General features: G+C 37.9%; 1 protein-coding gene across 4 annotated transcripts in view; it reads left to right on the top strand.

Annotated features, from left to right (window-relative positions):
• Window positions 1–24,658, top strand: part of ABCB11 (ATP binding cassette subfamily B member 11) — an 87,235-nt gene that overhangs the window by 14,669 nt on the left and 47,908 nt on the right. For all 4 annotated transcript variants that reach the window (XM_046657696.1, XM_046657695.1, XM_046657698.1 and 1 more), the window contains 6 exons: window positions 536–774; window positions 11,495–11,582; window positions 12,723–12,856; window positions 14,532–14,703; window positions 17,824–17,948; window positions 19,515–19,689. In XM_046657696.1, the coding sequence (XP_046513652.1) occupies window positions 536–774; window positions 11,495–11,582; window positions 12,723–12,856; window positions 14,532–14,703; window positions 17,824–17,948; window positions 19,515–19,689 (933 nt within the window). The remainder of the gene's footprint in view (window positions 1–535; window positions 775–11,494; window positions 11,583–12,722; window positions 12,857–14,531; window positions 14,704–17,823; window positions 17,949–19,514; window positions 19,690–24,658) is intronic.

The following is a 24,658-nucleotide window of genomic DNA, read 5'->3' as shown; positions in this document are numbered from 1 at the left end:
CATTTTAGTAAGGAAAACCATCATAGCAATCAGATCATGTATATTTATTCTTAAAGTCCTTAGAAATTTCGGAGTATAGGCATTTTCTCCAAATTTACATGGGGTGGAAGCATTTCTAGGCAAAAGTAGGCACTCTTCATTGTCAGTATCAGTTCTGGGAGCCACCTTACACTTTTGCGGAATGGCCTACACAGTACATTTACATGGCGATGACATCAGTGCCAGTGATTGTTTCTCCCTCAAGTTGTGGATGAATAGCCAAGAACTAAAGTAAGCTCTTGAGGTAAAAAGGATGAATTCAGAGGCTAGGAAAGAAATACCATGAATTAGCAATGTAAGAGTCTAATGTCTTAGATAATTGATGATCATTTATTTCAATATAATTAGTGAGAACTCGACTGTTCAATTAAGATGATGCCCATAAAATTTGGTGTTGGTTGTTATTTATCAGAATCTAGTAACTAAAATTCAGCAGTCCTCCGACCTCTGCTGCCTTTCACCCATAAATTACCTGTGAATCCTTTTGTTTTTCAAGTTTCGATTTTCTTCAACAAGTGACATTTGGCTGATGTTTGTGGGAGCTTTATGTGCATTTCTCCATGGACTAGCCTATCCAGGCGTGCTACTCATTTTTGGCACAATGACAGATGCTTTTGTTGACTATGATGCTGAATTACAAGAACTCAAGATCCCGGGAAAAGCGTGTGTGAATAACACCATAGTGTGGATCAACAGCTCCCTCAACGAGAACGTGACAAATGCAACACGTTGTGGGTAGGCTGATATTTTTTACTTTTTCCATTTTTTGCTCATATCTTAAATTGTAATTCAAAATGTGTAAAGAGGACTTTATTGACTGAGTTGGGGTGGTATCTAACACAGAGAGAAGAGAAACATAAATTTATCAATATGTCTACAAATTACTCTGCCCCAAGGTTCTTCCTATCCTAACAGGTTTTCAAATCCTAACAAAAAATGGAATTGGAAATTGGCCACTAATTACATCACCCAGGGGCCAGCCCTGTGGCCAAGTAGTTAAGTTCGTGCACTCGCACCCCAAAGTTTGCCAGTTTAGATCCTGGGTGCAGACCTACACAGTGCTCGCTCATCAATCCATGCTGTGGCAGCACCCCCCATAGAAGAACTAGAATGACCTACAACTAGGATATACAACTATGCACTGGGGCTTTGGGGAGAAAAAAAAGAACGAGGAAGATTGGAAACAGATGTTAGCTCAGAGCCAACCTTCCTCAAAAAAAAAAATACATCACCCAATTTTAACCTCTTTTTAGACTACAAGCTTGAGGATGACACTACCAATAGTTATTGCTACTAGGAAGTTGACCCATGAATTTCACTTGAGTCCTTGTTGTGTCCCATATCCAAGACTTCCTTTTTTTTTTTGCTAACTCCCTTCTGTTCCTCAGCTTCTTGACTGTGGTTGATGACTCACTTGATCCTCAGCCGGCTCTCTGTAAGGGGAATTTCATTAGTATGCTACAGGACTTGGAGCAGGGGCCGCCAGTCTCAGTGGTTGAGTTTCTATGGAAGAGTGGTGTGGTGCTCTGAACAGAGGGCAGTCGTGAAGAATTAGTCAGAGCTCACTGTGCTACTGTTCTCCTTGTGATAAGCCCGACAGGCTGCCTTGTAATCAGTGAGTCTGTAGCGTACACAGACTGACTCACCGTCATAGCATGGACTTTGCAGCCTGCCTCATGATGCCTCAGGGCCAGAACAAGCTCATTTGCACGTATGAACCCACACACTCAGGTTCAAGAGCCAACGGCCGGGCACATCCTGGCTAGAAAGACGCTTAAAATGGCTCCCCCAAGTGAATTTGTATTTTTTCACTTTTATTTTTAAAATTACCAACAGGCTTGGTTCCAGATTATGAACAATTTCTTCTAAAGCACTGATGCTCTTCCATAATATTATCTATTCTTAGGGTCTTTCATTCATTCACTCATTCAATCAACATTTTTTGAATGTCAAGTAAGTACTAGGAGCTCATGTAAGTATCAAGGATATAGTGGTCATCTTAAGAGTCATGGTCTTTATCTTCGTGGAACTTAAGTCTAGTCAGTGAGACCATCATTAAATCAATCACCTTTCAGATAAATATGTAGCTGCAAACTGGTTGGTGCTTGACAGAAAAGCACAAGATAACATACAATGTGCAGAATTTCCCTTTAAAAAATAATAAACCTACTTGTTAGAAATAAATTTCCTAATATCTAAATATGTATGTTTCTTTCTAAATTTGAAAGTTTTTTTCATCTGTATAATTCAGAACAGTTTGTGTACAAGAGACTGTCTTCAATGACAATCTTCTAAGTCTTTCATTTGCGTTGGAGGACAGAAATGAACTGCTTTTTACAGAGTAAGATAACTGCAAAATGTGATGTTTGTCACTTCCTCCTTTGAAAAAAAATGCATTCAGACTTATGTATGATGCAAATTGATCCAAATCATTAATAACACTGATGAAGATAAATTTTTCAAGGGAAAATTCCTGTAACTATATCCTGTTGTGCCTTAAAATTTGGAAATAAATGTTAGAGGGGCCAAAATTTCAGATATATCTATGGTATTGGGTGCTCATAAACATTTATTAGATGAGTTAAAGAATGAATCTACCTTTAATGCCTGCATCATAGGCATCCATTAGAAAGGAATTCAGTATGGCTGCGCACTACTCACACTTTATTCATTCTTACTGGGTAGTACACTTGAAGATGAGCAAGTAGTGCAAAACAAAGAGGGACTTTCAGAAATTCATTGGCTTTGGCAGAATTCACATGAAGTAAATGGGCATTTGTCCTTTTTTAAAAAAAATTTCATAGAGATATTCGGAACTGTGTGGCCCACACCTTTCTTAGGCCATTGCTTTACCAAGAACTCCTTTTGTGAGTTAAATACTTTAATTGTGAGCTATTATGGTAACTGACATGATACTGTTTGTTGCTGTTCTGAATAAATGTTTGTTCAGCTTCTATGTAGTAAAATCACTGTGAAAATGGACTTGAGGACAGAGGAGATGGATAAAGGAGAAGCGAGAGGACATTTTTCTACCTGTAAATAGTTAATATGCCTTCCAAATTGCCCAACTCTTTCCCAACTTTCTTTCTTGGAAAAGGTATATTAAAAGTAAACTTCTGCACCTATTGTAATAGATGTATTAATCTTGGACTACATAAGGCAACTCAATGATTTTATCAACATTAGAATGCATGTACAATGGTAGGAGATTGTTTTGTTTTTCTCTTTCAATATATTGGTTTCCACATATCAATTACAATCCATTGGATGGAATTTTTAAGCTAAAGCCTTCCAAATGGCTCTCAGTGAATAATGTTGAAAAGGATTACAGAACATCAGGCCTCCTGATTTGCTTATTAGAATTTATTTGCTCAGAGGAGTTAATCAATAAGGTAAAAGAATAAAAGAAGATGAAATAAGGGGAAGTCTAAATATCATAATGCAGTTTATTTTCCTTTTATTTTATCCAACTGAAGTGTAAAAACTCAAATGCAAGCCACAAAGTCTTGTAACTTAATTGTGGAAGTGATGTACCACTATTTCTGCCACATCCTATTGGTCACACAGACCAACCCTGGTGCAGTTTGGGAGGGGACTACCAAGAGTGTGAATACCAAGAGATAAGAATCATTAGGGGCTCCTTGGAGGCTGACTACCATAGCCATTGGGAAGCTCATGGCCTCGCTTGCTCCACAAATGATTGTGTCAATGTACTCATCTGAATCTGTACTTTCTCTTGGATTTCAGTCTATTTTCTTAGCAACGTACATTTAGTTAATGCATTCAAGCACTATTTTGAAGTTAGACACTGAAAGACCATACACTTTTTAAAAGAACTTTATTGAGATCCAATTCACATACCATACAATTCACCCATTTAAAGTATACAACTCAATGTTTTTAGTGTATTCACAAAGTTATGCATCCATCAGCACAATCAATTTCAGAACATTTTCGTTACCACAAGAAAAAACCCCATACCCCTTAGCTATCACTCCACAATTCCCCAACCTCCCTCAGCCCTGGACAACCACTAATCTACTTTCTGTCTCTGTAGGTTTGTCTCTTCTTGACATTTCATATAAATGGAATCATACAGTATGTAGTCCTTTGTGACTGGCTTCTTTAACTTAACATAATGTTTTCAAGGTTCATCCATGTTATAGCCTGAATTAGTCCTTCATTTCTTTTTATTCCTGAATAATGTTTCATTGTATGGATATAATACATTTTGTTTATCCATTCATCAGTTGATAGACATTTGAGTTGTTTCTACTTTTTGGTTATTACAAGTAATGCTGCTATGAACATTTGTGTACAAGGCTTTGTGAGGACACATGTTTTCGATTCTTCTGAGTACATACATAGGAGTGGAATTGCTGAGTCATACAGTAACTATATGTTTAACCATTGGAAGAAATGCCAGACTGTTTTTCAAAGTGGTTGTACCATTTTGCATTCCCACTAACAGTGTATGAGAATTCCAATTTCTTCACATCCTCACCAACACTTATTATCTATATTTTGATTGTAGCTCTAATAGGCTAAGTAATGGCCCCCAAAGATATCCAAATCCTAATTCCTAGAATCTGTAAATGTTGCCTTATGTGGAAAAAAGAATCTATGCAGATGTAATCAAGTTAAAGTTCTTGGGATGGGGGAGTTGAAGAATCAAGCATCTTCTATTGTTTTTCTATCTCTATTTCATTTATTTCCACTCCAATCTTTACTTTTTTTTCTTCTGCTTGTCTTAGGCTTAGTTTTCTCTTCTTTTCTAGTGACTTAAGGTGAGACATTGGGTTATTGGTATAAGATTTTGTTCTTTTTTTAATAGAGGCAAAAAGAGTTATATATTTCTCTCTAAGAACTGCTTTAGCTACATCCCATAAGTTTTTATATGTTACGTTTTCATGTTCATTAATCTCCAAGTATTTTCTAGTTTCTCTTGTGATTTTTTCTTTGACACATTGGCTATTTCTGATTGTACTATTTTATTTCCACATATTTGTGAAAGTCCTCAATTTTTTGGTCATTAATTTCTGCTTTCACTCCATTGTGATCATAGAACATACTTAGTATTATTTTAATTCTTTTAAATGTATTGAAGCTTATTTTATAGCCTAGCATGTGTCTATACTGAAGAGTGTTCCATGTGCATTTGAGAGGAATATATATTCTGCTGTTATCGGGTAGAGTGTTCTGAAGATGTCCGTTAGGTCTAATTGGTTTATATTGTTGTTCAAATCTTCTATTCCTGTTGACCTTCCACCTAGTTGTTCTATCCAATATTGAAAGTGTGGAATAGTTGGTCTTTGACTATTATTGTTGAACTATCTGTTTCTTCCCATGAATCTGTTAGACTTTGCTTCATGTGTTTTAGGTCTCTGTTGTTAGGTACATATATTTTTATAATTGTTATAATTTCCTGATAGGTTGATCCTTTTATAATTATAAAATGATATTTATCTCTAACAATAATGTTTTAAAGTTTATTTGTCTGTTGTTAGTACAGCCACCCCTGCTTTCTCATGGTTGCTCTTTGTCATGACATATTTTTTGCATCCTTTTACTTTCATCTTGTTTGTATCTTTGAATCTAAAATGTGTCTCTTGTAGACAGCCTATAGTTGGAGCTTGTTTATCTAGTCTGACAATCTCTGCCTTTTGATTGGATTGTTTAATCTATTACATATATAAAACAAATGTAATACTCTCAAAAGTGACTAAAAGAGGCAGACTGACTAGAGATCTCAAGACACAAGTAATAACACGGTTCTGAGTTCCCTAGGTTTTCTTTAGGCCTCATATTTACTATATTGGGTGCTGGGAAAGCTACAACCTGGGAATATAATGAGTTCAGTCCACAAAAGACCCAACAAAATCCTGCTCTCTCTAGATAATGGATCAGAAAGAGGCAGACTAACAGAAAACTTTCAGACAATAACTACTCTACTCCAGCACTACAGAAATACTACAGGAAAAAATTGTAACCTCACTTCTATCCATGCCAGCAAAGCTTGAGTTGGGAACCTAGACCTCCACCCTTGCCAGGTGGCACTGAGCCTCTGCTGTGTTTCTCCCCTACCCCACCCCTGTGGTGTCAATCGAGAACATGTGGAGGCCTGAACCATCCTTACTGTAATGAGGCACTCTTTCCCCTTCCTGCTCAGATAGTGTCAGAGAGTTAGAACGTTCACCATCATCTCCATGGAAGGGGAAATCAAGACATTCTCAGGTGAAGGAAACAAAGAGTATTGTAAGCTGACTTACCTTAAAAGAAGATCTAAAGGAAGTTCTGTAAACAGAAAGAAAATGGTTTAAAATAAAATCTTGGACATCAAGAAGGAAGAACATGGTAGGCAAAACCATGGGTAAATGCAATCGACTTTTCTTCTTTTCTTGAGTTTTCTGAATTATGTTTGATAGTCGAAGCAAAAACTCTAACCCTGTCTGATATGGTCCTTTTATAACATTGTCTGATGTGAGATTTATTTGGAAATATTAAAGACAATTATATTATTAACAGGGGAGAGTAAAGGTATGTAAAAAGAGATAAAATTTCTGTACTTTGTTCAAACTGGTAAAATGACGATGCTAGTAGACTGTGATAAGTGGTATGCCTATAATATAATTCCTAGAGGACCACTAAAAAAACTATACAAAGAGATACACTTGAAAACACTATAAATAAATCAAAACTGAATTCTAAAAACTGTTTGAGTAGCCCACAAGAAAGCAGGAGAAAGGAAACAGAGAAATAAAAAAGGGAGAAAACAAACAGAAAACAGAAAATAAACATAGCAAAAGACATATGCTCTCACCACTATAATTCACCATAGCACTCGAAGTTCTAGCCTGTACAGTAAGGAAGGAGAGGAAATAGAAGGAATACTGATCTAATACTTACTGCTTAACTGTGCACTTAAAAATGGTAAAGTTGCTAAATTTTATGTTACGTGTTTTTTATTGAAATTAAAATTTTTTAAATACAAAAACAAAAAAAAGAGACTAGAGATCTAAAAGGAAGAAGTACACACATCTCTATTGGAGATGACGTTGTTGACATAGAAAATCCCAAAGAATCTCCAAAAATCTCCTAGAATCAATAAGTGAGTTCAGCAAGGACATAAAATACCAGATAAACAAATAGATCTTCCTTGATGTATGGTCACATTACATCTTGATAAACCCATCATAAATTAAAAATATTGTTAAGTTGAAAGTGCATTTAATACACCTAACCTACCAAGCATCATAGCTTAGCCTGGCCTACCTTCAAACGTACTCGGATCACTTACATTAGCCTACAGTTGGGCAAAATTGTCTAATACAAAGCCTATTTTACAATAAAGTGTTGAATATCTTATGTAATTGATTGAATACTGTACTGATAGTGAAAAACAGAACGGTTGTCTAGGCACAGAATGGTAGTAAGTGTATTGGTTGTTTACCCTCCTGGTTGCATGGCTGACTGGGAGCTGTGGCTTGCTGCCACTGCCCAGCATCACAAACAAGAGATATGTATTGCATATCGCTAGGCTGGAAAAAGGTCAAAATTCAAAATTCGAAGTGTGATTTCCACTGAATGCATATCACTTTTGCACCATCATAAAGTTGAAAAATCGTAAGTCAAACCATTGTAAGTCAGTGACTGTACAAAATTCAGTAGTATTTCTATAAATTAGCAATGAACATGTGGGCACCAAAATTCAAAATATAATGCCATTTACAATTGCTCAAAAAATTTACTTAAGTGTAAATCTAACAAAACATGTACGGGACTTGTATGCTGAAAACTGCAAAATTCTGATGAAAGAAATCAGAGAAGACAAATAAATGGGGAGACATACCATGTTAATGAATTGGAAGATTCAATATAGTAAAGATATCAGTATAGTAAAGATTCACTATAATAAAGATAAAGATATAAAGATATAGTAAAGATATCCCCCAAATTGATATACAGGTTTAATACAATTCCTATCAAAATCTCAGCATGATTTTTTTGTAACTGTACACAAGATTAGTCTAAAATTTATATGAAAAGGCAAAAGAACTAGAATATCTAAAACAACTTTGAAAAAAATAGTGCCTGAGGAAAAAACTACCCAATTTCAAGACATATTATATAGCTACAGCAATAAAGTTGTATATTATTGACAGAGGAACACAATAGAGAACTCAGGAATAGACCTACAGGAGTATGTCCAACTGATTGTTGACAAAGGTAGAAAAGCAATTCAATGGAGGACAGACAAATTTTTAATCAAACGGTGCTGGAGTAACTGGACATCCATGGAAAAAAAGGAACTTATACAAAAATTAGCTCAAAATGAATTATGAACTTCAATGTAAAAAATAAACTGTAAACTTTTATAAAAATATGTAGGAGATCATTTTCAGGTCTAGGGCTAGACAAAGAGCTCTTAGACTTAACACCAAAAACACAATCCATAAAAGGAAGAATTAATAAATTAGACATCACCAAAATTAAAAATTTTGCTCTGCAAAAGGACACTGTTAAGAGGATGAAAAGACAGGCTACAGACTGGGAGAACATATTTACAAATCAGATATCTAACAAAGGACTAGGCTCTAGAATATATAAAGAACTCTCAAAATTCAATGGTTAAAAAACTCCAAATAGAATATGGGAAAAATACATGAAGAGGTATTTCACTAAGAAGTAAAGATGGCAAATGAGCACAGGAAAAAATGTTCAGCAATGTTAGTTGTTAGGGAATGCAAATTAAAATCAAAATGAGATATCAGTACAGATCTATCAGAATGGCTAAAATAAAAAGCAGTGGTGACACCAAAGGCTGGTGAGGACCTGGAGGAAGTGGATCACTTATACCTTGCTGATGAGAACGTTAAATGGTGCAGCCACCCTGGAAAACTGTTTTGCAGGTTTTTAAAAAAATGACACATAGAACTGCTATACAACCTAGCAAGTCTACTCTTGGAGATTTATCACAGAAAAAATGAAAACTTATGTTCACATAAAAATCCGTACACAAATGTTTATAGAAGCTTTATTTGTAATAGACAAAAACTAGAAGCAATCCGGACAACCTTCAAAGGGTGAGCGGTTAAACAAACTGCCATACACCTATACCATGGAATACTTCTTAACAATAAAAAGGAGCAAACTATGGAGGAAACTTGAAAGAATTATGCTGAGTGAAAAAATGCCAATCCCAAAAGGTTGTATATTATGTGATTCCATTTATATAACATTTTTCAAATGACAAAACTATAGCAATAGACAACAGATTAGTGGTAGCCAGGGGTTAAGGGAGTACCAAAGACTCTCGATCTGCCTTTGTTCATAACTGGCAGCTGTGTTTTTTGTGACAGACGCTTTATCACCGCTGCTTAGAGTGTCTGTAGAATGAATGCACTGCAGGAAATCTAAGTAAACTTTTTGATAAACGCTCATAGTTTTCCCTTTGGGGACACCCAAATTTCATTTCACAAACAGAAGACAAAGAGTATGGACTACTTTATATATTAGAAGGCTTTACTGGTAATATTACATTATACACTCTCTGTGGAGGTACTTAGCTCTTATAAGAGCCTCTGATTGTGGATATTTATATATAACTGTATGATTTTCTAGGTCTTGTTCATTCTCTGAGTCCCCTGAATCATCATGAAAGGCTGGGAATGTGGTGAACACAGATGTATAAGCTGGTTTGGAGATTGTCAGAGAGGTTGACCAAGGCAGTTATTTCCCTTCCTCACTAATATTTTTAAAGTCAAAGCAAAATCAACAAACATTTCTTCAGTACCTACTGTGTGTAAGGTATCGTACTAGGATTCGGGCAGTGTGAGTAAGCAGCTTAAACCTAGCTCTTGCCCTCAAGTAGCTTGCAATTTACTAGCAAGACAAACATAAATATACTCAATAAAAATATATTCAGTAAAGATATTGAGTAATAGTGCAAGATGGCAATAAAATCTGTTGTGGAATAATAGCTTGCTCTGTATTACACTTCACTATTTGGTCTGAGTTCAACAGAGGGAGAGAACAATTCAAGCTTGGGTCACAAAGGAAGGCCTGAGAGCAGGAAGCACGTAGGATGGGAACACCTATGCTAAAGATGCTGCTTTCTGATTTGCTAAAGAAGTGGACTCTATATGATTTAGCTTGTCCCCGAGGAGCAGAATTCTCATCAACCAATATGTTAATTTTCTAAATGCAAAAGTCCTAATTTCCTGAAAGCAATTGTTACGGAACCTGAAGTGAGTTTGCTCACCCCTTGCGCAGCAAGCCAATCTCTGACACCGGGTGTGGTGGAAGAAAGTAGGAATTTTACTTTTGCACAGCGCTGAGCAAGGAGAGAGGGCAGCTAACGCTCAAATCCCAAACTCCCCGAAAACCTAAAAGGAAGGGTTTTTATTTGGGGTTTTAGGTACGGGAGGGGGAGCATATGGCCTTGCTGGTCGGAGCTTTCCCATCAGCCTGTCTTTGGCCTTGAGACACTTGCAGAGAGGAGGGAGCCCGTGACCTTGCTGGTCAGCAGCTTTCCCACCAGCCCCTATCTCTTTGTGGGGAGGAGATAGTCCAGGTGCTTGTCCTTGACGGTGTTTATCTCCATGGAGGATAGCGGATTCTGGAGCCAGGAAGGCAGAGAGTAAGCAGGGAATGAGTGTTTTGGTTTTAACCCCATATATGCTGGGTTTAATGTGGGGAAACTGATATCAGGGTCGGTATCACAATTTCAGAATAATTCCTCCCCTCCCTGCCCCTGCCAATCCCAAACCCTGGGCTGCAGTGTGATAGTTGTGCTGGAAAAATGCTGTAGAGCTTTCTTGCTATTTCCCACAAGCTCTTTGGCTTCAATCTTAGAAATTGTCCTGGAGAATGAAGCTTCATGGGCTGCAATCAGCAGAAAGACTGGGTTAATAAAGTGTTTTTCTCCCTCTATGGGAAGATGACACACATTTCTCACAGTGTCTCTCTGATATAGAGGAGTTGAAAAGCTGGTTTAGATTCCTAGAGCGGGTAACAGTAAACGTCCTGATTTACAGCACACATCTCTCTACCAGGGTCTTTTCAGACATCTGTCTGGCTTTTTAATAACTTTCTCTGGCTATGAGTGCTCTAGCACTGCGTAACAAGCATGAGTGAAAGGAGCCTGAGTGGACAGAGCACTGGGCTGCCATGTAGGGTCCCCCGGCTTCCAACAACCACCAATTAATTATTTTACAACCTTAGAACCTCTGCCTATAAAAATGAAGCAGGTAAGCATCTTTGCTGTGATTGGTACCATAACGTTTATTTAGGGATTTGGTTGGATTGATTATAGTTTGACATAGATAAAATGCTTTACCAATATTAAATAGAAATATATAATACATATATTTTAAATTCTTCTGTACTCACAAATATAATCTTTGGTAGCTTGATCCTGCTTGTGAGTCTTAACCTTTTTCCCCCTCTTTTGAAGGTTGCTGAACATTGAAAGTGAAATGATCAGATTTGCCAGTTATTATGCTGTAGTCGCTGTCACCGTCCTTATCACAGGATATATGCAAGTTAGTAGCACTTCCATTTTATTTATAGATCAACATCTGGGTTCAAAGACACTACAATGAAATCCAAAGGGTACTCTTTAACTTTTAAATTATTCGGAAGCCCTAAGGACTACAGTTTAATTCCAGGGGGAACGTGAGGGAATGGGACAGGTTCTTCCTCTCAGTGAGGGGAGGAGGATACCAGCAGCTGTCTAGGGAGATGGAGAATAGACTTTTAGTTTCAACATCCTGTTCTTCCCTGCCCTCTGACTTCATCCTCGCTCCTAAACTCAGAAATAGCTGTGGGCGTGTCTGTAGAGGGAGAGCCGGCAGCCTCGAGAAAGCCGGGCATGGGGGGTTGGAGGAAAGCCAGCTTTACTTTCTTTTCCTCTTTCAATGCTAATGTCTCACCAAACGTTGCTAGAGTCCAACCCCAATTCTGCAAACCGAATCTACAGCATATTCTAGATTTAAGCCACGGAAAGGCTTGGAGTTTCTTAACCCTTATTAAGGAAGAAAAGTCTTTCATCTTTTTCCTTCCTCTATAGAAAAAATAATGAATCTTCCCACCCCTATATATTCAAGAATTCCAGGAAGTTAGTGTTAGTTGTAAAGAGAAATGAATCCATTTTTCCGGTTCTGACTTTGAGAGTTTTAACGACAGGCTTATTTTGCTTGGTTGGTGGACACTCTCAGTCGATTCCCTGCATATGTTATAATTTTTGTTGTACTTTCTCTGAAAATCGTTGTCCAACAGCCTGAAAACTATGCATGGATACTTGTTGGCAGACCTTCCAGGGCAAAAGTTGACTCAGAAGTGGCATGGAAAAATAGTGATTTAAGAGCAATAATTGACTTTTTGGCTCTGTGAGCCTTATTTTACACATGAGGAAAGTGAAGCTCAATAAAGTTAAGTCTAAACATGTCAGAGTTGAATTCAAACCCAAATTTCCTGGCTTTCCTGTTCACAGTTGTTCTGCTCACCTCCACTTTTGGTAGCAGATGCCAGAATTCAGACTTAGATCTCAAGAAGAGGCATTTTGTGAATTACGTTCCTCCTTTTTGCAACTGTTACTGAAAATGTTTTCTTCTGAAAACAGAAAAGGAATTAACGAATATTCTTTACATCATGATGCTAAACAGTCCTTGCTCTGTTTCCAGATATGCTTTTGGGTAATTGCTGCAGCTCGTCAGGTACAGAAAATAAGAAAATTTTACTTTAGAAGAATAATGAGAATGGAAATAGGATGGTTTGACTGCAATTCAGTGGGAGAGCTGAGCACAAGATTTTCTGAGTAAGTAGCTAGTAGGATGTTTTAATGTATGTGTGATTTTTTGATAATAAAATCCTTGTTTCTAAATTACATAACAATTGGAAACACATTTTCAGTTATTTTTGATATGTTTTGTCTCTTAAGTTGGGCTTTTGTAGGTAGCATGGCTTTTTCATAGGTAATGTCTTATCAAATGTGATCATTAAAAATTGAGCGCCAGGATACTATAATTTGGTTTGTAGGCTCCTTATTAAAATATTAGAAACGAAGTATTATGGAAGAGAGTTAAAAGAAATAGGGTTGTTTGGACTCAAAAGAAGAAATTGAGACATGTCACAATCTATGTGTCTGTAAGAAAAACAATACAATTAGAACTAATTATCTTGCTTTGCCTGTTGAGGCAATTTCTGCACACACACAAAAAACAAAAAGAAATCCAAAATAGTTTGAGAACTAGTCAAACTGAAAACTGGATTTAAGTTCAGTTTACACCTAAATACTAGTTTGGGTTATTAATAACCCCCCATTAATTCTGAACGAGCCCTTAGTAATTAGAAACTGTTGAAGCCTATTGAATTGAACTTTGAGGTCCCATGAAAGACTGTGCAGTGAAAATACAAGCAGACCGAATGTTGGGACTCCTACATTCCAGCTCTCATTCTGTCCCTTATTTATTGTGACCTTGAACAGATACTTAACCCTGCTAGAATACAATTTTCTAATCTCTGAGTGATGTCTTACGTCCTTTTTTTGCTATCAAGACCCAAGCCCTGTTTGCTTCAACTGGACAAGAGATTATGAGAATGTTGCTGGGAATATGAATTTAATGCAATTATATTCAACCAATATTCTCAAGCACTTACCCTATACAAGGCACAAAGATAGACGACAGAACTCCTGATCTCAAGGAACTTACAGTCTAGAAGGAAGAATAAAAGGTGCAAGTAAATAAATAATCAGAGCTAATACATATTAATTACTTACTATATGCCAGGCACTGATACATGCTTTACATATATTAACCAATTTAATCCTCATTACTATTCCTTGAGGTAGGTTCTGTTATTATCCCCATTTTACAGATGAGAAAACTGAGGCACAGGAAGGTTGAGTAATTTGCCTAAGGAGAGCTTGTGTTCAAATTCAGAGTCTGGCTCTGGAGTTGTGTTCTTAACCACTATTCTATACTGCCCCTAAGCAGACGACAGTAATTTATACATACACATACACACACGTATACAGATTAATTACATTGCTATGGGAACACAGGGAGAAAGATGTTAGTTCTTCCTGGGGGGTTTATAGGGTTTAATGAATTAGGTGACGTGTGAGGAGAACCTTGAGGCTGAAAGAATTTGGCACGTATAAAGAAGGAAAGAAGGGCCTTCAAGACGGACAAAGGAAATCAGCTATAAGAAAGAATGAGACGAATAAAGTAGTTTCCAAAAGGCTTTGACAACATTAAATGGACATTAGTTGGGAAAACTGGGTTAAAGACAAACTTACTTGCCTATGAGGGGAGAGGCTTGATAACTTCCCAAGTTGCAGCAACTTTTCTAAGATGTGAGAGGCTATGTTTCCCAAGGGTAATGGAGTACAGAGATGGGAATGTTTGGAAGGGAAAGATTGAGATTCCTCAGCAAGACATTTGAATTGACCAAGTCCAGTTTTAGTGATCAAAGCCTCTTGTTTCCAGTGATGTTAATAAGATCAATGATGCCATTGCCGACCAAATGGCCATCTTCATTCAGCGCATGACCACAAGCGTCTGTGGATTCCTGCTGGGATTTTACCAGGGCTGGAAGCTGACCTTGGTGATTATCTCTGTCAGCCCTCTCATTGGGATTGGAGCAGCCATCATTGGTCTGGTAAGAATGTGTTCTCACTTTTCTCTGTGGAAAGACATTTGCACCCAGAAACAGTAAAAAATGTGAAGCTTGATTCTCTTCTCAGTTTGTTTAGTCAACATCATTATTACAATTTTGATTTATTTTGTTTGATTATTCCCCAGTACCAAATAATCTTCCATAGATTAGGGACTAATGATGCTTTAACAACATAAGTATTATTGTATTAATAGCAATAACAACTACATTTATTGAGCATTTACTGCTTTGCCAGGCAGTGTTAGGGGCTTCTTATACATTATCTCTAATCTTTGCCACAATCTTATAAAGTATTAACATCATTTTAAATATATGAAATGGAGGCTTAGAGAGATAAAGGGACTTGTCTGGGACTGCACAGCTAGCGAATGACAGAATAGGATTCAAGGTCAAAGGAGTCTGACTTCAAATCCCAGGCCCCCCCTGCAATACACCCATTGCTTCCCATGGTCTCCCAAGCTCAGATGCTCCCTTCAAAAAGGCCCAATAAACATACCCAGATCAGTAACACGCACATAAAAGAGATTTCTGCAATCACACTGTGTTCTCCATTCCATCTGATCAGTTTGAGAGAGAGGTTACCTGATCCGTCCTGAGCAGTATCCCGGTCCCAGCCTCCTTTCCCCAGGTATGCAGGCCAAGACAAAGTGTAGGAGTAAGAATTTTGGGTTATCTAAGTTAAAAAACTCTCCCAAGAACTGAGAAATTATTATTTCTTACTTTTAGAGCAGCCACAGTAGATAGCAGGTCATGGGACCAGGCACACTAATAATAAATTGTAAAAGAATAGAATTCAAGTGAAACGCTGCAGACACACTCACACATCATTGAGCAACAGGTACCAATCTCCGTGATGATATTTTCCAGCCAAATATTCTCTACAATCCACTGGCGATATTATTCCAATGTTTCCCAGGTAATATAGAGTGACAACAGCAAAAAGCTCATTCCACTTAACTAGGTCATCACCTGGCTGTACCACCTGGTTCAAGAAAGATATGTTTAACTGGTCAAAACTTCAGTTTCCGGGCCGGCCTGGTGGTGCAGTGGTTAAGTTCGCATGTTCCACTTTGGAGGCCTGTGATTTGCTGGTCCGGATCCCGGGTGTGGACATGGCACCGCTTGGCAAGCCATGCTGTGGTAGGCATCCCACATATAAGGTAGAGGAAGATGGGCATGGATGTTAGCTCAGGGCCAGTCTTCCTCAAAAACAAAAAACCAAAAAACTTCAGTTTCTTCATCTTTAAAATAAGAATAATATCTCCCAAAGTCTTTTTGATGATTCAAGCTATAACCCATGTTATGCACTTTGCATGGTGTCTGATACAGAATTAATTGATAAAGAGATATTAACTTTTATTTTTTCCAATCCACCACATCACACAAGCTTTCCAATAGATTTTCTACCAAACTCTACCAAACTGTAGACAAAATTTTTCTACCAAACTGACACGACAAGTGCCCATGTTTCAACTTCTTGTAAATGCCTCACTGACTTGGAATGCTGTAGCTCTGCGCTGTTTTTTTCTTGAATTCAAGTCGATGCATGTTTGTGTAAAATGATAGAAGCAGCTTCATTGGGCTCAATTCAAAAGCAGGACCAAAAAAAGGTGGAGGTGTACTTCATGACGCATTAGAAGTTGTTGTGGGGTTTTTTTTTTTAAGATTTTATTTTTCCTTTTTCTCTCCAAAGCCCCCAGGTACATAGTTGCATATTTTTACCTGTGGGTCCTTCTAGTTGTGGCATGTGGGACGCCGCCTCAGCATGGCTTGATGAGCGGTGCCATGTCGGCGCCCAGGACCTGAACCAGCAAAACCGTGGGCCACCGATACGGAGCACACAAACTTAACCACTGGGCCATGGGCCAGCCTCTGTTGTGGGTTTTGTATGCCTGTGTCTGACTTTTATCCCTGCAATGAGAAATGTGAGCAATTGTTAGACATTTCCTAATACGCATCTTTTAAGCTATATCAGCTTAATTGAAGTATCCTGAGATTATTGAATATGCCATTACAACAAAAACAGATTATCGTTCACAACCACTTAATTTTCTCCTTACTGTGCTGCTAAAACATGTTTCAGAAATAAAATAGAAGAGGATTGTGATAAAAACTGCAGTCATCCATAACACCCAAATTCAAACTTTAATGTTGATAAAAATAGCCTCATTTTCCCTATTGTTGCCTTTTTAATTCCCAAATTTTATAAAATTTGGACTTGTGTGATAAATATATTGTAGTAAAAGGCTATTTTTACTTATTTTGTATCTTAGAATTCTGTTTAAGATTTTGTTTGATAAGAGTTTTGCTGCTAAAAGTTTGGAAAAACTCTTGGAGAATGAACTCCCTATTTGGGTACTTAGTCTGGGTATTTTTTAGGTTTCTGAGTTAGCTGATCTTCCACAATATTTACTTCTTCCCCTTCTTTCCTAATCTGTGCCAGGGAATTCTTTAGTGGTTAATTCCAACTAGGACTTAATCCAAGTCCAAATTTAGAAAAAGTGATTTGTTTAATATTAAGTGCTTTTTATTTCCTTTTGTAAAAAGCAAAGCTAGTTAGTTAAACCCCTCCAGTTGAGTAGAAATAGTGTCACATGTATCTGAAGCTCTCTCCTGTGGAATGGCCTCTGCAGCACCTTGTCTTTGCATGCTCAGAACCTCTCCCTCATTCTATGTTCTAACCAATTTGATGCCTGCATGGGCCTCCCATCTTTGCCTCTGGTGTTTGTCTGTAAATTATACAACGGCCTTTGGCCAATAGCAATGAAATGTACCATGGTTTGACTTGAAACCTTTATTAGCATAACGACGGAAACACTGTGGTCTCACAGAATGTCCTATTTGGGACTTACTCTGTGAGAGAGGTTTTGGGGCTGACTTTTAATGGACTCATTTTTACATGTCAACAACCAAACACTCACGGATGGGGCTTAACATGAATCAACTTGGACCAAATTCTTTCCTCGGTAAATTCTATTACAGTGAGAATCTAGTCTTGTATTAAACCATGCCATATGTTTGCTCTGCTAAATGAATCACTGAGTGACAGGCTGACTTACCTAGTTGCCTAGTCTTCACATTTTATTTTCTTTTGGATTTTAGAGTGTGTCCAAGTTTACTGACCATGAATTGAAGGCCTATGCCAAAGCAGGGTCAGTGGCTGATGAAGTCATTTCATCTATGAGAACAGTGGCTGCTTTCGGTGGTGAGAAAAAAGAGGTTGAAAGGTTGGTTAATTGAAATGTCTGCCACTTTGCTGAATTTCATTGATCCACATACTACCCTGAATCTTCCCCATTTTGTACAAAGTGGCAGATTCACCGTGGTCTATGGTACCCTGAGGGAGATTTTTTTCAAGAGGTAGCCAAGCAGAGTAATTAGATTGGTCAAAGCACTGAAAGGATTCCCAAGCCTTTAGCTATGTGTTTTTGAAGATGTTATAGTGGGTGATTTTTAGAAAGGCTTCTTAGGTTAGATATTTATTTTAAACTCTGGTGATGTCTATGTACGCATACTATACTTCATGCCAGTCTGTAACACTGTTTGCTGCCATTAAGGAAAAGCCTACATGATCTAAATTGCAATTCACACATTTTTTGAATTTTTTTATTCAATGTGTTTTATTCAGCTACTGTACTACATGCTCTTTATAAAGTCTGATAAGATTTCCATTTGATCAAACAAAATCTAGCATTGGTATATTGTAGACCATCATTCTAGGAGATTAATTCTTAATGAAAATAAAAACCTTAGTGACAACACAGATGTCAAAAATTTGCTTTTGTTTATTCTTCCATTTACCTAGTATTTATTGAGCACTTAGCATGTGCCAGGAACTGATTTTATAAAATAACCACCAACTTAATTAAACCCTTATTTCGTGAGTTGTAGATCTAGTCCGATGTTATTCTCAATTGCCACCAAATTCACCAAATAAAAAAGAGAACAGAATTTACAATCCCTAATTATCCTTTTTTCCTTTTGCTTCTTTCGGTTTGTGGAGTAAAAGTACGTTATTTCTCATAAAAAAATTTCAGTAGCATACTCCCTCCTCCATGAAAGATATTATCTTTTATTCTTAATAAAAGAAGTGGTTTAAATGGTTAAAAATGTTAACAAACATAGGATAGACATTCAGTTTTGTCCTATGAAATATTGAAAGTTCTCCATGCATTTAGTTTTTGAGATATAGGAAGGAAGTTACAGAATGCCTGAGTTTTAAGACAATGCCCATTATTAACGGCTAAATCACAGACTTACTGCAGGTTAGTGCTTGGGTTGAATTTCCACAAAGTTATCCATGTCCCACGGCTGTGAACCTGACCAGTCATGTTGCAACACAACATTCTTGGTCACAGGGCAGATGGGTTGGTGCAAACATTAGTTTCAAACCTGGGGGGCAAACAGGTGCATCATTTTCAGATAGAAAGCATGTCTTGTGACTTCATAAAACAGTTCAAGCACAAATAGTACTAGGTCTTTCATGTCCAAGCATTTGTGTGGAAATTTTTTCTTGGCGCAGAGCTTACACTGCTGTACTGATCCAAAAAGTAATCAACTATGAGAGCTTTCTTAGAAGGCATCATCCTTCAACACGTTTCATTGCCAGGTTGAAACAAACTTTAAATAACTACACAGAAGTTATTGCCATTTTCTTTCCCTAAAGCTGCTCTGTGTTTGGGGTGATTTTGTCATCATTGAGTAAAACTGCTACATTGGGGACTTGTAACATTCTAACTTGCTCTGCAGCTGCAGCTGCTGCTGAAGTAGACTCAAATGTTTTCTCTTCACAGGTATGAGAAAAATCTTGTGTTTGCCCAGCGCTGGGGAATTAGAAAAGGGATAGTGATGGGATTCTTTACTGGATTCATGTGGTGTCTCATCTTCTTGTGTTATGCACTGGCCTTCTGGTATGGCTCCAAACTCGTCCTGGATGAAGGAGAATATACAGCAGGAACCCTTGTCCAGGTACTTTGATCTTGATGAACTAGATGTAACATTTCCTGCTGGCATCTCAGAAAAGGCCACAGTTAAGGCATTTTGTTTAGTCCTTTAGTGTCGGAGAGAGGAAAGCATCGATGATTTGATGGAGTCCATCTGCAGAAACAAGCAATACTTATACATGTTGTAGTAAAGGGATGCTGAGCATTTGAATTGATGAGACCAGCGATTTAATGATTTCCAATTATCTGAAGATTGTACAGCTGTAAAACAATGATTTTTCTGATTGAGTCCAAAAGATAATATGCCATGAAAATGGAAAGTCAGTGATCTCTCAGCTAAGAGTTAACAGCTCATGCAGTAAAGCTTAATCATAGTACAAGATATGTGCTAATGGATGTATTTGTGAAACTTAATGAGTTATTAAAATATCAAGCCAATAATATCCTCAACTAAGTAAGTAATACACACATCTTTTATGGGTCACTTGTGCTATAGCCGTGCTATAGCTAATGCCATGGCTACTTTAATTTTCAGTGTCCTTTTCGTTGTCCTTTCAAGAATTAATTATTGAGCATCTGCCATACGCCAGGCCCATACAAAGTTCAGGGGATCCAATAGTGAGCAAAAGAGATGTCATCTTTGCCCTAGTGGAATTTATAGTTTAGGGGGGAAGATAAACAACAATTAAATAGTCACATAAATGCATAATGACAAATGGTAACATGCTACAAAGTAGAGGACAGGGAACTTGGCAGTGAATAGCAGGGTGACCAGGTATGGCTGGGGTCAGGGAAAGCTCTTTCTCCTACTCACTATCCCAAGGCCTTTCCTCCCTAGCTTATGGACCTTCTATTTGCAGTTAGACACTTGCCATTGTTCAGATTCTCAGCTGAATGGCACTGCCTCAGTGAACCTCTCCATGCTCATCTAACCTTTCACTCTCTTGTATGGCTTGCTGAACTCTTCCTTCAGAGCACTTGAGTGAAATTGAATGTTTGCACTTATGTACATTGGTTTCCACCCGTTCCTGCCCTCAGGCACTAAGCTCCCTGAAGTCAGGGAGGTTAAACATGAAATACATGTTTCATTTGGCCTATTAACTATTTAATTAAGTATATTATTTAAAAAGCATGGGGATGGGAAGTGGTTTCATATAAGATTCTTAAATAAAATATTTTGGCTCCAGATTCTAGGTAGGACAGGTACCAATTAAACAGTGAAAAATACCAAAATCTTGTATACGAGAAATTTGCTAGCCTATTGCCTGCAATTTTGAGATCTACTTCTTTAATATAAATACATTTCTAGGGAAAGTTGAATGGGAATTTTATTTGGAAATAGAAATGACTATCAAGGTCAAACTATAATCATTCTAAGACACTGACTTTATTTCATTAAGTGCATGATAAAACACTAAGAGCAGCTTTTTAAAATACAGTTCTTCTTTGCAAGGTGAACAACTGGCATCATCTGAAACTTGTTTAAAAAAATTAGATATGATGATACATGTTAAAGTGTTTTGCAAACCTTAAAGGGATAGTATAGATGGAAAGTGTTACTATTATCATAATTGAAGCACCTTTCTTAACAACTTTAATGTAGCTTTGCACATTTGAAAAGCCAGTGAAAGTACTGCAGGTCTGAAACCTGGCTGTAAAATTCCCTGTCTTTGTTGATCTAATGACTTTTAAGAATTTTCAACATTTACCAAACCAGAGATACCAGTAGCTGACTTTAGTCCGGAGTATCTGCTCATTCTGCAGAGAGATATGCATTGAGAAAGACATCCTTCCTTTCATTCCATGCTGCAAGGAGGGGACAGAGGTGTGCACAAATAACAATTCAGAGGGGAAAATGAATTGGTAAATTGAAAATTAACAAATACATAATTCCAATTGGAAACGCTGAATTTAAAAAAACCATTGGTAGATCTTTCTAGCAAGAATCCAATTTTATGGTTCTGTTAAAAGATAAACTGAGGCATATTAAAAGTTTTAGGAATTTATTTGAGCAAAGATAATTCCAATCAGGCAGCTCTAATCCAGAAGTCATTAGAGGGACTCCACCCATTGGAGCCAGGGGAAAGAGTTTTGTTCTTTTTTCTCCTGGATCATAGAGTAGAGGGGAAAGACTTTTATAGAGAAGAGGTGGAAGCAAAGCAAGGAAATGATTTGATTGGCTACTCCTGAAGCGATGATCTTATTTGGGAAAGGCTAATTGGCTGTTTGTGATCAGCTGTCCTTAGGTTTTGATTTCTCAACTTTGAGGCATTCAGGCTTGGGTTTTGGTTTGCTTATATAGGCCATTAAGGCATTAAAGCCACCTTAGTCTAATAGCCTCCTTGTTTACCTAATTTAACAGTTCTCACCTTCAAGTTTCCTGGTATTTCTTGAGTACTTACTATGTGCAGACAAGGCATATTATGTGTCTCTAACATTTTAATCATCAATTACTAACCTCACCTCTTACTCCTAACCTCTTCCTGCAAGCCTCCGCTTACACCATAGGAAATTTTTCTTTGGGAAGATGAGAGACATCCTTTAACAGCATAATCATTGATTATTCTCCTCTCTCTCTATTTCTCTCTTGCTCTCGCTCGCATATGCATGCACATTTTTGGCTGTACTTCTGAGCAGCAAACTATGATGGCTGAGTATGCCTGAGGTAAGTTGAGTGTTTTTAATCCACTAAACTAATTAACAATTAGGTTAATCTAACACATTTTGTGATGCACAAAATCATTATAGGCTGCATGGTAATTGGGCATAAATGGTAAGTAGTTCACATAAAGACTGTAATTAGTATCACTTGTACACAGACAAAAAAGATGAAAGGGAACTGAATGGTGCAGAAGCCTGCTCTTTCATGCCCCGCTTAAGTTTCTGGACTCAATAATGAAAAATCATACACAGTATTAACAGAGTAGCATTATTGAGGGTGTACAAGTTGTCAAGCACTGAGTGGGGTATTTAGCATAATTACCATATGTAATACTCACAACTTCATTCGTAATTGGTGTCATACTACCACTTAGAAATGAAACAGAGCCATGAGGTTGAGAAATACGTGCCAAGTGGCATAGAGAGGGATTTGAACTCAGGCCTCTGTGACTCTATGGCCTGATCCATTGACCACTGTTTTCTTACCTCTGGATCTGTCTTCCAAGAGGTGCTGTCCCTTTTCTCTGCCATAGCATGCCAACGGATAGATTGTTCCCAAGTGGTCTCTCTTTTCCTCCCTCTTCCTTCTCTGCAGGCCTGAAGAAGGTGATATTTGGGATGAGAACGATGGTCTGTTGGGATGTGTGCTAGCTACTGTGATGGTATTAGGTATATGCCTCTGTTCTGTCTTACTCACTTCCCCCCTAGGAAACCCGAGAGACATTTGCTGGAGGTAATGCTTGCAAAGTCAGGCTGAGCAAGAGTTTGACCCCAAACCTCAGTTTAGGCTCCTAGTGAGTCAGTCTAGAATCTAGACCAGGGGTAGCAAACTATGACCCACAAGCCAAATCCAGCCTGCTGCCTGTTTTTGTAAATAAAGTTTTATTGGAACACAGCCACAATCATTTGTTTACTGTGATCTATGGCTGCTTTTGAACTACATACCAAAGTTGAATACTAATTACTTCAGAGCCCATATGGCCTGAAAAGCCTAAAATATTTACTATCTGGCCCTTTATAGAAAATATTTGCTGACCCCTGATCCAGGACATGTAGAAGGCTTCCTTTGCTCAGGTAGGAAGACCTCTGGTGAAGGTTGTCTTAACGCAACTTAGACCACAATTACTGTTCTGTCTCTTCACCTTATCATTTCCTGAGCATGGAATCTCACTTCTTTCATCACCATCATCACTATCATTTATGTGGCTGGCATTCGATTAAGCAGTTTTACACATATTATCTCATTTCATCCTCATAACACTCTCATGAGGTATATACTATCATCATCATGTGTTACAGATAAAGAAATTGGGGCTTGAAAGATTAAGTAATCTGTCCATGGGAGGAATTACCTGTCATAATTAAGAAAAAGGAACAATAAGGGCAGATGAAGAGAAAATGTTTGTCCCTATATATAGAGTGAGGAATTTGGGGAGAAGGTAAGAGGGGGCTGGACCACATCATTGTGATGTGTGGAATGGAGAGGTTACTGGAGAAGGAAGGAGATGGCTGGGAGGCTCTGAGAAGCCTCATGGTCCAGCCACAAGGAAGAAAGAGAGCCAGGAGGGACTCTGGAGTATTTAGCCCTGATGTGATGTAACCAGTGAGAGAATCCAGCTCGTGGAAACCGCCACAGACTAGGATCATTTGATTACTTGGAAAGGACTATATTCCTGCAAAAGCCAACCTTTAGCTCAGCAAATAACTCCAGTCTCCAAAAGATGGTGGCCAATGAAGCATCCTCCATGGGAGTCACATGACTAACACCCATTCTTTGGTTGAAGGGGTGGGGAGAAGGAGTCTTGTGCTCCTTGTAGAGGCCAGTATGAGGAATTGCCTCATTGCCTCTTAATAAAGAGGGCTATTTGCTAGGAACATCTGGTACTGATCAGGTAGGCTTCTCCTAACTTAATGATTTGGCTGGGTTGGTGAGTCAAAGGACAGCTTCCCAGCTCTGCACAGTAATCTGGCCACTCCACCTGCATGCGGCCAGCAGCAAATGAGCCTGGAAGCTAGACAGAATGTCATTCGAGAGCCTAGGTTCAATACCACTTAATACACGTTGTGACATAGGGTAAGTTAGGTAAGCTCCATGTACCTCTGTTTCCTCTCCCGTTGTAAGGATTAAATCAAGTAATATAGGTAAAGCACTTAGAAACATATTATTACTATTATTATTATTATTATTGTTGCCAGTAGTAGTGTAGTAGTTGTAGCAGCAGAACTAGATATATTGCATGTAGCAATCTCTAGGACAGCCAAGCTAACCATAGTGTCTTTATTGTTTTCAGTGACCCTTTAACCAGAAAACCATTATAAGGCTGTCTATATAA

This window comes from Equus quagga, chromosome 4 (assembly GCF_021613505.1).
Source record: "Equus quagga isolate Etosha38 chromosome 4, UCLA_HA_Equagga_1.0, whole genome shotgun sequence".
Taxonomy (NCBI): domain Eukaryota; kingdom Metazoa; phylum Chordata; class Mammalia; order Perissodactyla; family Equidae; genus Equus; species Equus quagga.
This window is presented reverse-complemented; position numbering and strand designations above follow the sequence as displayed.